This window comes from Rhinolophus sinicus, linkage group LG04 (genome assembly GCF_036562045.2).
Source record: "Rhinolophus sinicus isolate RSC01 linkage group LG04, ASM3656204v1, whole genome shotgun sequence".
Lineage (NCBI taxonomy): Eukaryota > Metazoa > Chordata > Mammalia > Chiroptera > Rhinolophidae > Rhinolophus > Rhinolophus sinicus.
In genome coordinates this window covers 129,530,097-129,543,092 of record NC_133754.1, presented here as the reverse complement: position 1 = coordinate 129,543,092, position 12,996 = coordinate 129,530,097, and the positions used below count along the sequence as shown (strand labels likewise).

The following is a 12,996-nucleotide window of genomic DNA, read 5'->3' as shown; positions in this document are numbered from 1 at the left end:
CCTTGCATACTGAATGCAAAAGGAAATTTTGAAAATATGGCTCCATGGAAAAGCCATTCTTAGAAAATATCCTCCAAGTCCTTCGCAGCAAACAATCCTTCTGTTATGTGAAAAACTATTCCCTAATGTCTGAAAGCAAGGCATATTGGGGTTTAAAAAAGAGCTTCCTCGGTCACCTGGATTTCTCCAAAAACTATTCAACACAAATGTTCTAATATGAACAGTTCTCACTTGTAATATGGAACTTACAACCCCAACTCTCCTGCCCCCAGTTCCTCCTTCCCCACTTACTGGTGAGAACAAGTACTGTTTGACATTGTCATGGTACTTTACCTCTCTCTCTCTCTCTCTCTCTCTCTCTCTCTCTCTCTCTCTCTCTCTCGCACACACACACACACACACACACACATTCTGTACAGCTTTTAAAGAGGCATTTTTATTGAGTGCCTACTATGTCCCAGGCATATGCTTTATAGTTTCATTAGGAAGTTATTGTCATCCCCCTTTTATAGATGAGAAACCTAAGTTTAGGGAATTTGGGATACACGGCTAGTAAATAGAGGAATTGAGATACAAACCCACCTCTTACTTTTCTTCTTCGCCAGCCTGCCTCTTGCAGCACAACTATTAAAATGGTGCCTATGTTATTTTATATTCTGCTATTTTAAATTAACATTGTGTGATAGAATTATCATTTTAATAGAGGCAATAAAATATTCCATTTAGCATTCTTCTGCCATTAGACATTTAAATCATATAACTTTGCTCCAATTTTTCATTGTCCTGACATAAATATATCTTCATGCATATAGCTTTCATTTTCTTCTGAAAATTTTCAACCATGTTGTAGATTTTATTTTGTTTTCCTTTAAACAGCTTTATTGGAGTATAAAATTGACATCCAATAAATAACACATTATTAAAATGTACAATTTGGTAGATTTAGACATATATGTAGATATACACGAGGTCAGACAATTAAGTTCGCGAACTCACCCTAGGAAAAAAGTGCTACATACCTTATTGCTGAATATCACTATGGTCACCTTCCAAGTACTCCCCTTGGGAAGCTATGCACTGATGCCAGCGCCTAGTCCACCCTTCAAAGCAATTTTGGAACTCTTTTTCTGGAATGGCCATCAGAGCTGTTATCGTATTGCCCTTGATGTCCTGAATGTCATCAAAATGTCTTCCTTTCAGTATTTCCTTTATCTTTGGGTAAAGAAAGAAGTCACTGGGGGCCAGATCAGGTGAGTAGGGAGGGTGTTCCAATACAGTTATTTGTTTGCTGGTTAAAAACTCCCTCACAGACAGTGCCGTGTGAGCTGGTGCATTGTTGTGATGTAAGAGCCATGAATTGTTGGCGAAAAGTTCACGTCATTTTTGTCTAACTTTTTCACGCAGCCTTTTGAGCACTTCCAAATAGTAAACTTGGTTAATTGTTTGTCCAGTTGGTACAAATTTATTATGAATAATCCTTCTGATATCAAAAAAGTTTAGCAACATTGTTGTAACAAGTTCGCAAATTGTCAGACCTCATACATACATACATATATATATCTGTGAAACTATTACTACAAGCAATATAGTGAAAAACTCCATCACTCTCAAAAGTTTCCTTGTGTCCCTTTGCAATCCCTTCCTGTGCCCTTTCCTGTCCTCCTCTCCCATTCACAGATAACACTTGTTTTGCTTTCTGTCACTATAGATTGGTTTGCACTATAAAGAATTTTCTATAAATGGAGTATATATACACTATGTATTTTTTGGTCAGGCTTCTTACAATCAGCATAATTATCCTGAGAATCATCCACGTTGTTGTAGCAATATCTCATTTTTAATATTCTTTTATATTCCTGAGTATTTCTTTGTAAGTATATACTATATTTTGTTTATCCATTCACAAGATAGTGGACATTTAGTTATTTAATTTGTTGTTACAAATAAAGCTGCTATGAACATTCATGTGTAAGTCTTTGAAAGAAAATATTCATTCTTTTCTCTTGGGTAAACACCTAGGAGTGGAATGGCTGGATGGATCGTATGGCACGTATATGTTTACCATTTTTTAAGAAACTACCAAATTGTTTTCCAAAGTGGTTGGACTATTTTATATTTCCACCCACAGTGTATGAGAGTTCATTGTATGCTTACCAATACTTGTTATTGTCAGTCTTTTTAATTTTAGCCATTCTAATAGGTGTGTAATACTATCACATTGTGGCTTTAATTTACAATTCCCTAATGACTAATATATTGACATATTTTTCATGTACTTATTTGCCATCCATATATCTTCTTTGGTGAAATATCTGTTCAAATCTTTTGACATTTAAAAAACTGTTACTAAAAAAATAAAATTAAATTAAAAACTTACTATTGATTTTCTATTTCACTGATTTTGACTCTGGTAATTTTTATTTCCTTATTTCTGCTTTTTTTTTTCTTTTTCTAGTTTCTTAAGGTGGAAGCTAAGGTTAAGACCTTGCTTTCTAATACAGGAATTTAGTATTATAAAATTTCCCCTAAGTACTGCTTTAATGGCATTCCACAAACTTTGATATGCTGTGTTTTCATTTTTATTCAATTCACCATACTTTCTAAATTCCCCTTTAATTTCTTCTTTAACCCATGCAGTAAAGTAGTCTATAAATTAGTTTCCAAACACTTGGGGATTTTCCAGAGATATTTCTGTTATTTATTTCTAATTAAATTCAATTGTGGTCAGAATACATATTTTGTATGACTTGAATCTTTTAAAATTATCGAGACTCATTTTACATTCCAGAATATGGTCTGCCCTAGTAAATGTTCTGTGTGCACTTGAAAAGAACGTACATTCTGCTTTTATTGGGTAGAGTGTTCTAAAAGTGCCTGCTTGTTCTATCCATTATTGAGAGAGGGTATTATCATTTCTGACTCTAATTATTGATTTCTCCTCACAATTTTATCAGTTTTCCTTCAAGTATTTTTAAACTTTGTTATCAGATGCATAAATATTTAGGATTATTGTGTCCTCAATGTAGTGGCCCTTTTAAATTATAAAATAAACTTCTTTCTCCTTGGTAATAGTCTTTGTTCTGATATGAAGATAGCCACTCCAGTTTTCTTTTCACTAGTTTTAGGATAGTATATCTTTTTTCATTTTTCTTCTGGAGGGTAAATTGGGATTGATTGCCTTTGGGAAGCAAAAATACAGAGAAGGATAGAAGTAAAAGGTGAAATCATACTTCATTGCTTATAAAAAGTACTGCAGGTTACCATAAGCCCTTTAATGGAAGTGTTGGTTGATTTTTGTTCCTTTCCATCTTAAGATAAACTAAATTTTATTGCTTAGCAGAATACAAGACCTATAAAAACTGTTCGAAATGAACAGTTACATGTGTAAGTTATGAGGATAGTATATTCATTTCCTGCATGATCCTGTTCTAAAGACTTGTAAAATTAATTTTAAGAAAATCATGGAAGTCTGGACATTATAGACATCCAGACACACTCTTCTATCAGTAAGTGTTCCCTCATGATTAATGGGGAGAAAGAGAAGGAAATCAATAAAGCAGTACTCTAAATTAAAAAATATGTTGAATCAGTATTCTCTTCCCCTTAACCAACCACATAAACAAATAAACAGAAACCTGGATGAGACATGGTACAATGACTGGAAAAAGTATCTTGGATGAGTCAAATATATCAACCCATTTACAGCTTTCTAAAATGAATTTTATATGATTTTAAATAGCATTTTTAATTGCGATGTACTTCCTATAACATAAAATTCACCATTTTAAAGTGTATACTTCAGTAGTTGTTAGTATATTCACTACCACCACTATCTAATTCTAGAACATTTCCATTCCCTCAAAAAAAAAATTCATATAAATGGAATCACGCAATACATGACTTTTTGTGTCCATCTTCTTTCACTTATAATGTCTTCAAGTATATAGCGAATGTTATCATACTCATCATTCAAAGACATTTTCCTTGACTATAATAAAACCGCTTGCTCAAAGTGGTAATAAATATGTGAAATAATTACAAAAGATTCAACCTACAGTTTGGAATATGTACTCTAGTTCTAGTGCTGACTTCTTACCACTTTAACTTCTGAGGGCCTGGGTCTACTCTGTTGTACAAGATGGATGTTAGATGAGATAATATCAAAGTTATCTCTTTTTTATTTGTATTACTCCAGGAATCTCAAAGACACAAAGAGACATACTGCTGTCTTTTTGGGGAAAAAAAAAAAAATGTTGCAAAACCAATTAGTAGATTTGAAAATTTTAGTTCCTAACTTGATCTGGAGACAGGAAACTTGGGTTAGCCGCTATCAATAACACTTTGAGCTGAATATAAGCTCAAGAATTTAACACCAGTTTTGTAATCAGGAGAAAAATATAACGAAAGACAGCCTGAGCTGTCTGTATCAGTCCAGTTCTAAAAAGTGATAATCAATGGTTTCCTCTGTGACATCCGTCCTGATAAAAAGCTCCATGCTTAAAAAAAACTGTTAGAAACAAGCATATATGCACGATGCTTTTATATTTTTATTTGTTTTTCTCATTCACTGCAATATCTCCAGTATCTAGGGTAATGTCAGGTGCAGGTTGGCACTCCATATTCAATTATTTGTAAAATGAATGGTGGGTGAATGGATGGATGAGTGGCTGGGTAGATGGATGGAAGCCATATAACTAAAGACTGATCTCAGAGTTAAGGATAAAAAAGACATGTTGAGTTTTCTTTTCCATCCTTTCTAACAACGGGTAGAATAAATATAAAATGTTAAAAATTAAAAACAGTGGTTCAGAACTAGAAACGTTTATTTTATTAATTTTGATACAACAGTAGATACAGTACATTTAATATGTTGCTTTGTTGCAGAAATTAATCAGCACCAGTTTATGGTTTAAATTATACAGCACGTACTGTTAAGGAAAATATGTGTATATTGATTTCAGCTGTATTAAAAATAAATGAAACAGAAATGTAACTAATGTCACCTGGTTCATCTTTACCACTCCTTGGAAGGAGATAAAATAATTATATCATTTTTAAGTTTATGTATAGCAAATATATGTTGTATACATGTATGCTTTTGTTAAAGACCAAAAATCACCAGACTCTGAAAAGCTGCACACTATTTTGCTGGGTTGATGCCCTTGAATACAGTGGGTCTTTTCCTGAGTCCATATTCAAGTGTGGGGAGAAGAGCTAGGTGGCATCCTGGTCCTTCTTTCTGGTGTTCTCCTTCTTAACTACCATCAGTCCCCATCTCTTGCTATTCAACCCTTCCCTCTTCTATAATCTCCCAGTCCCATTCTACCATTGCTCCATTTCCTTCCTTCCTACTCCCACCAGAAATTGAAGGGTGACAGTTACCAATCAAAGTGGAGAGAACCATGACAATCACTTACTTCTCCCCACACAGTCAAACCCAATCATGAGTAAAAAATGAAGGTCATGATGAACACTTCCCAGCACCCATACTTGCCTGAAATTTTATTTGTATCTTCTTTCAATTACTTGGATTTTACCACTTGATTAATGCCTTCATGATCAGGAATATTTTTAAATATTCTTCTGGTTGCTATAAAAATTCAAAATATTATCTCTTTGTGCTCACATTGCAATTACACTTAAATATCACTGTCATTGCAAAATGTATAATAAAATCTACTAAGTCAATAAGATTCTACATACGAGTTGCCATGGTTCTGGATTTCCAGTTTTAAAGTTTAACATAGATCTAGAGTTCCAGTAAGAAGAAGCGGCCCTTGAATTTCTCACTCCTTGAACTCTTACTTCCCACCCTAAGCTATAACCCTTGAAGTAAACAACTCTTTGTTTATCTGGCATCACACCTTTCCACACTGCAGAGACCAGCGGATCAGAGGGGATTGGAACTGGTCTGGAGAATGGATTTAACATCTTTTAGTTAAGCACCAGAGACTACTTGTGTCATACAGGAGACCTGTATATTATATCAGTCCAGTACCTACTTGTGATAACTAAGGTAAGGAGCCTCCAGACTCCACAATGATGTTTAACTTTATTAAGAGGTAGAATGTCTAAATCTTATCCCAGCCTCTCTTTGTAAATATTTCTATTAACCAAAATATTGATAAATGAGCAGAAATAAAAAAAGCTTGTCATATTTTACATCCAGAAAGTAGAGTGAATTTCTTCAGTGTTTTAAAATTTCACCCAAGGTATTACTATAATAAAACCTACACCACAGCTTTGTCTACTTGGTAACCTCATTTTGATTCTGAAGTTACACGGGTGCTCATATAGCAAGTTACATTTGGCACAACCATATTTTTTAGTGATTATAAAAAGAGGAACATTTTGAGTAAATGTTTCAGAAATAAATTTCCAATTTCCTGTAATTAAAACTTGATTTCAGAAGGGTGTTCTTGTAAGGTTGCAACATGCTTCAGTGCTATAAAAATGTTTTACACAGATGACATTATAAATTAATAAGGTACCTTTACATTAGCGAATCAAGTTAATATGGCATTTCTACAAATATTAACTATTTAAGGGCTCAAAATTGTATCAAAATCCTTTCTGAGGATATAGGCTTTCAAGGGCTCTGTTTTCAGTATTATTTTTCTTTGTTTATCAGCCTTGTTCATTGGGACACTTCTGAGAAGGCACATTTTTCTTCCATATATTAACCATCACTTATATATGCTCTTTACTCCAAATGTCTTTGAGAAATGCTAGTCACTGCTACAAACACGAATGAAGAGAGGCTCATGTTACTTCAAATTTTTCATGAGTCTGTAAGGCTGGAGAAACCCAATAATTAGCCTTGGAATGGTACAATGCCAACATTCTTATTGGAAAAGGAGATATGTCTCATGAGTAGTGATGAGTAGACCTCTGAAGCACAGGTAGCCCCAGAATTCTTACCTGAACTAGAGATTTGCAGATGAGCTTCCATCAGCAAAATTCTTTCATCTAAAGCTTTCCTTTTTCGCCACAGAAAATTCTCCTTTTGATCCACAGCCTCTTATTTCAGGTTTCATATTTAAAAGGGCTCCAAAGGGACAAAGCGACCCTTTGCAGTTCAACCTTGATTTAATGAACTGGTAGGGTTAGTTTCACTCAGACTGAATAAGTAGAAGCACCTGCAATATTGATTTCAGAATGGACTCATTTAAGGTACTGGGACCGAAAAAATCCAAAAACCAGGAAATTGGTGCTGTCTGAGATACGGGGTGGGGTTGGAATGGGGATCTCCTGGAACAAGCAAATCTTGCACCATATAATACATCAGGCATTTATTTTGAAAGAGATTGAGATGCAAGAAGTATATCTCTTCCTGTAAGAAATATTCATTTATCAATATTCCTGGAACTATTCATTTATGTTCCTTATTTATTAGATAGAATCGCTCATACACTATGATGAAAAAAGAAGTACCAAGTCAGTTATGCACCTTATTTTCTATTGAGCAACCTGCACAAATCCAGTAAATAAATAGGTGAGAAATCCCACTGGGCACCTGTAAAGCCAGTTACATTTAGAGTTTCCTGGAGCACACATAATTGTGAGGTTTGCCCTTCTTACAGTCCTTTGTTTGCCATTTTCCTTGTCTTTGAACCAAAACACAGTTCTTGCCAGGCTTTGAACGTTGAGGGGGCCCTCTCCTCCAGTTGGTGAAGGTGACAGGTTCACCTCCAATCCACTCCCAGGAGCCAGCACGCACTTGGTCATTCAAACCTAATGTGAACAAAAGAATGTGCCAAAACATTTATCACATTAATACTTGGATATCATATCAGTCTATTGCTCTAAGCTCAGTAATCACATGTAAACTTGGTCCTACATTCTAAAACACGGAATAGGACCTGGGAATCCTATAAGATGTAACTAAGCACATAAGGCTTTGGGTTCAGGCAGAAGTAAATTCAAATCCTAGCTCTACCACTTGCTAGGTGAGCATCTTTAGGCAGGTTGCTTAACCACTCTAAGTTTTAGTTCCCTCACCTAAGAAATTGGAATAAAAATAGCATAACTAGGGCTGTTTTTGAGGGTTAAATAAGATATGTCAAATACATAGCAAATACAACTATGTAATAAATGGCAATTATTGTTCGTATTATTCTACAGGTAGAACTTCTATATCAGGAACATGGATACATTCTTGTCTATTGTTCTTCTTCCTCATTATTTAAATGTCTTCGTTTTCATATGTGAAAGTAGCTTACTAAGTATTATTTTTAGTCTAGAGCTCAAGACTTTTTTCAATCTGTTACAATTCCAATAAAAAGCAGCTTTTCTCAACTTGTCTCTACTCCCACTGGCAATTTTTGCAAATTACACTTTAATGTTGTAAAGCTCTGGTAATTTTTCTTAAAGAAGCATTCCTCCTCTTCACTCTCCTTCAGAAGAGAAATAAAAAGAGTAAGTGGAGAAAAGGACCCCTCATAGCATGATCTGACATCTCCCAAACCAAATTTGACTGTGAAAACAGTCTTAGTTACATAGCATATAATCTCCCAACTGACTCTCAGTGAAGTATTTTGGGATAGAATAAAATGAACTAATTTTGGTTAGAAATAACCTATCTTCTTCTGGATTGTTTCCTTGAATTATTGATCAGGTGATGCTATGCCTAAGTATTTTTGTGGGGATAGAGTCTTGAAATCAGTTGTTGTGGATGCAGAGAAAACTTATCCTCCAACTGTAACTTAATACTCTCATAATTCCAGAATTTAGAGACTCAGTGAGTATTAAAGAGATTTTGAGAAGCCAAGAATGGGTTTATTAGAGTTCCCTGAAACACAGTACCTTTAAGGCGAGATAGCGAGAATACTGACTTTGCTGAGCCCTGAGAATGCTCCTAGTTGTAACGTGGCTTGAATGTATTTGTATTATTGTTAAAATTGTAGAAAATATTAAAACTTCAGAAAATAAGTGTACCTGGAGGTACAACAGTTCTAATTCTTTGACACATTTCTTTTGTTGTTGTTGTTAAGTGTGTTTTTCCAGGACCCATCAGCTCCAAGTCAAGTAGTTGTTTCAATCTAGTTGTGGAGGGCGCAGCTCACAGTGGCCCATGTGGGGATCGAACCGGCAACCTTCTTGTTAAGATCACCGTACTCTAACCAACTGAGCTAACGGGCCACCCCTGGCATATTCTTTTTATAAATGTATGATATGTGTACATGTATATAAATGTATAAATATACATATCTAATATATATGAATTTCTTTTTTATTCTAAATTATTTCATGCTTCATATGGCTATGGACTCTGCTTTGTTACTTAGTACCTTACCACAAATGCAATGCATTGCATATGTTACATAATATTCATCCAACATATATTTATTCAACGAATTAAGAAACATAAGGCATTTTGTCATGTCTTTAATATTTAATATCTTACAAAAGCATGAAATATTTAATATTCCTTCATACGATACACTATAATTCATTTCACCATCCTCTATTTATAGCTAATTCTAATTTTTTACTTTTAGAAATACCATTTGTTGAATTCTCTTACCAGTAAACAGAACCACATCCCTTAATATTTCTTTGAAACAGATGTCTAAAAATGAAAGTATTGTGTGATTAAGATGAGTTTTAAAAGATAGACTGTCCAACCATGCAACGCTGTTTGTTGTTATAAAACCACAATCATTTGGTCCACAGAAGAGAGATGTTCTCTTCATGTTGTGCCTCCTCCCTCAGAACAGCACAAATACTTGCCTATCCAAAAAGGCTCCCTTCCACTGAAGTCCCAGAGCCATCGCAGATGCTGCCTGGAGAGGACAGTTACAAGGCTGCCCAGGTGACTATACAAAAATGAATGAAAATGACAGCATCAGTGACAAGCAGTTCAACATTTCTGCTAATATGATACGCATCTCAAAATCAGTTTAATATAGAAAAAGTACACATGTAGAAAGATCTTTCCAAGATTTTAATACTGCATTTTTTTTTTTTTTTTTTTACTTTAATGAGTATCTTCAGGGTGGGGTAAGTGACCAGCAAAGAAAGTAATATTTTATTATAATATCTGGGCTTTGCACCATAAATTCAATAGGTTTGAAATATCTTTTTAGAAAATCAGCAACTGTTTTCTTATAAAGATTCATTAGCTGATGCCAAAATATTACTCCTCTCATAGGAAGTTTATCTCTAAATGGCAAAAATTTGGCAATTATCTAGTTAATGTAATCAGTAAGGTAAACCAAATAATTCAGATAAAATTACTTGAGGCCTACATTTTGAGCTTGGTGTGTTTAGTCAAATACTCTGATAACTGTGATCTTTTCATCATACTCAGTGAAATGAGTATGCCCTCACTGTCAAAACTTTATAAGTGGTATAGAAGATAAAACACCTGTTCTTATAAACATACATATTTTTCCCAAATAGAATTCTTTTTTATAAGTTTAAGGTATACAGCATTATAACTTGAGTTACATATATATTGTGAAATAATTACCACAGTAAATTAGTATACATCATTTCATATAAATACCAAAAAAGAGAAAAGAATGTTTTCCTTGGAATGCAAATTCAGGATTTACTCTCTAAACAATTTTCACCTACACCATGCAGCAGTGTTAGCTATAGTCACCATGTTATACATTACATCCCCAGTGTTTATTTGTGTTATAACTGGAAATTTGTACCTTTTGATTACCTTCATTCAATTCCCCTACCCCACATCCTCCATCTCTGGTAACCCAAAATCTGATCTCTTTTTCTATGATTTTTATTTTTGTTTTTTGGATTTTTTTGGATTCCACAAGTAAGTGAGATCATACAGTATGTCTTTCTCTGTCTGACTTAATGCCCCAAGGTTCATTCATGTTGTTGCAAATGGCAAGATTTCCTTCTTTTTATGAATGAATAATAGTCCATTGTGTGTATATATACACCACAGCTTCTTTATCCATTCATTCAGCGATGAACACTTAGTTGGTTTCCATGTCTCCACTATTATAAGCAATGCTGCCATGAACATGAGGGTGCAGATATCTCTTCAACATCGTGTTTTTGTTTCCTTTGGATATATTCCCAAAAGTGGAGTTGCTGGGTCACATGGTAGTTCTATTTCTAATTTTCTGAGGAGCTTCCATACTGTTTTCCATAGTGGCTGCACTAATTTACAATCCTATCAACAGTGTACAAGTTTTCCTTTTCTCCACATCCTTGCCAGCATTTGCCATTCTTATTTTTGATGTGAGACATTCTAACAGTCATGATAATTCTTTATGCATTAGTTTTGCTGCTAGCTGAGTTATTTCTATAAGCAATATTTGATTATATTTAATTCCCCAGCAGTACTCATTAAAAGCTCTTTTAAAATGCTTTAAGAGACAATAGATAATTATTTTCTTTTTCTCCTTTTTTATAATACAGAAAGTGTCAAACAGGAAACCAAGTTAGTACGATTTTCTTGCCTGGTTAATAACCATTGATATTTTTAAAAGTAGGAAACAAAATTAGTAAAACTTGTATAAGTTTAGACAACTGTTGAATTGAATTTTAGTCATTTTGCCTATGTCTTTCTGAACTTCATATCCATTTTTTTGCTTTTCCAGATCACATACAGTGAACATAATTTATCCATTTTTTGATGATTTTTTTCCCCTAACACCAGTGCTTTACTGTTCTATAATTCAGTGGTGACTTCTGGACCTTCCAAGATATGTAAGGATCTTTACTCCTTTTCTGAATGGTCTTAGGCTGCCGGATTTGGGTTTTGTGACTTGTCTGACCTCATTATGTACTGTTAGCTCCTGTCTGACAGTTCAACAGATACGATACCACATCTTTTCCCTTATTCCTCATATTCAATACGGTCATTCTTCCTCATATCCAACATGCTGAGAGTTTAGAACAAGGAATATCACATATATGCTAAATACAGACAGAGGGAAGACTTGAGCAGCTGCCTCAGTTGATATGGCGTATTGAACAGAGCGTAGGAACAGAGCGTTCCACTTCCTGCTCTGCCCCTAATTCCCTAACAGATGCAACTCCTCACCATCATCAGGACGTAACGGGTTTTATTTAGCATCTCCTCCTGCTTTAAGGTTCATGAAACTATCATTAAATGAGACTGTAATATCTATTTTAGTTGGTCAAGTATAAGTTTGATTTCCTTTTTGACTCTGAGAAGAAAAAGTCCCAAAAAAGCAAGATGAGAAAATAGCTGTTTAGCATAGGTAAAATGTGAGGTTATTTATAAAAATAAATAAGTTATTTATAAAAATAATAGGCATTTATATGTTGATTATTTTATAAACATCATTCCTTTTATGCTCACATACATATAAAGTACAGTGAATATTAGATAGATATGTATATAGAGACATAAAAATAAAACATAGAGACACAAACAAAACTCTTTTGACAGCTTTGAAATTTGAAGGCATTCAAAGTGTAGTATTAAAAACAGAAACCTTAATTTTCCTAGTTACAGAAATAAACATTTACTTCTTTGAAACTTTTTGATTAAGTATAGATATATTTCAGAGTAACTCTTTAAGGATAGGTCAGCAGGGGTTCCAGACATTCCTGTGGAAAAACAAAATGGTTTCATAGATAATGATCTATAATAATACAATTACCAAATGTACAATGACTGCCTAAGGAAATGAGCAGATGAGATTACAATATGTAAATTCAAGAAATACCTAATCTAGGAGTCTAGCTCCTCTGGGTTAGAGAAATAATAAAACACCAATGGGGAGGAAAAGAGATTGGAGATAAAGATTGACTTGAGTTAGTAGTGATCTGATTAGGGATAAGGGATAAAGTAAAATTTGCTGTTTTTCTTGAGACACGGGTGCTGTAAATTACCCTATGTAAAGGATCTTTAGGTAGCAAGGGAGCCCAGGAAAACATAGCCCAGAATTGAATAACGGTCCCTGAGACCAAATCAAAGATATACTAGATGAATATTAATTCTAATTATAGAATCTAAAACCAGCTCTAAAAATACTTATGCAATAT

General features: G+C 34.1%; 1 protein-coding gene across 12 annotated transcripts in view; it reads right to left on the bottom strand.

Moving 5' to 3' along the window:
• Nucleotides 1-4,805: 4,805 nt before the first annotated feature.
• Nucleotides 4,806-12,996, bottom strand: part of FREM1 (FRAS1 related extracellular matrix 1) — a 162,190-nt gene continuing 153,999 nt past the window's right edge. For 10 of the 12 annotated variants that reach the window (XM_074330368.1, XM_074330369.1, XM_074330366.1 and 7 more), the window contains 2 exons: nucleotides 9,733-9,818; nucleotides 4,806-7,734 (listed from right to left, as the gene is read on the bottom strand). In XM_074330368.1, coding sequence (XP_074186469.1) covers nucleotides 7,535-7,734; nucleotides 9,733-9,818 — 286 coding nt within the window. In that variant the 3' untranslated portion in view covers nucleotides 4,806-7,534. The remainder of the gene's footprint in view (nucleotides 7,735-9,732; nucleotides 9,819-12,996) is intronic. The other 2 variants (XM_074330370.1, XM_074330374.1) reach the window with 1 other exon arrangement.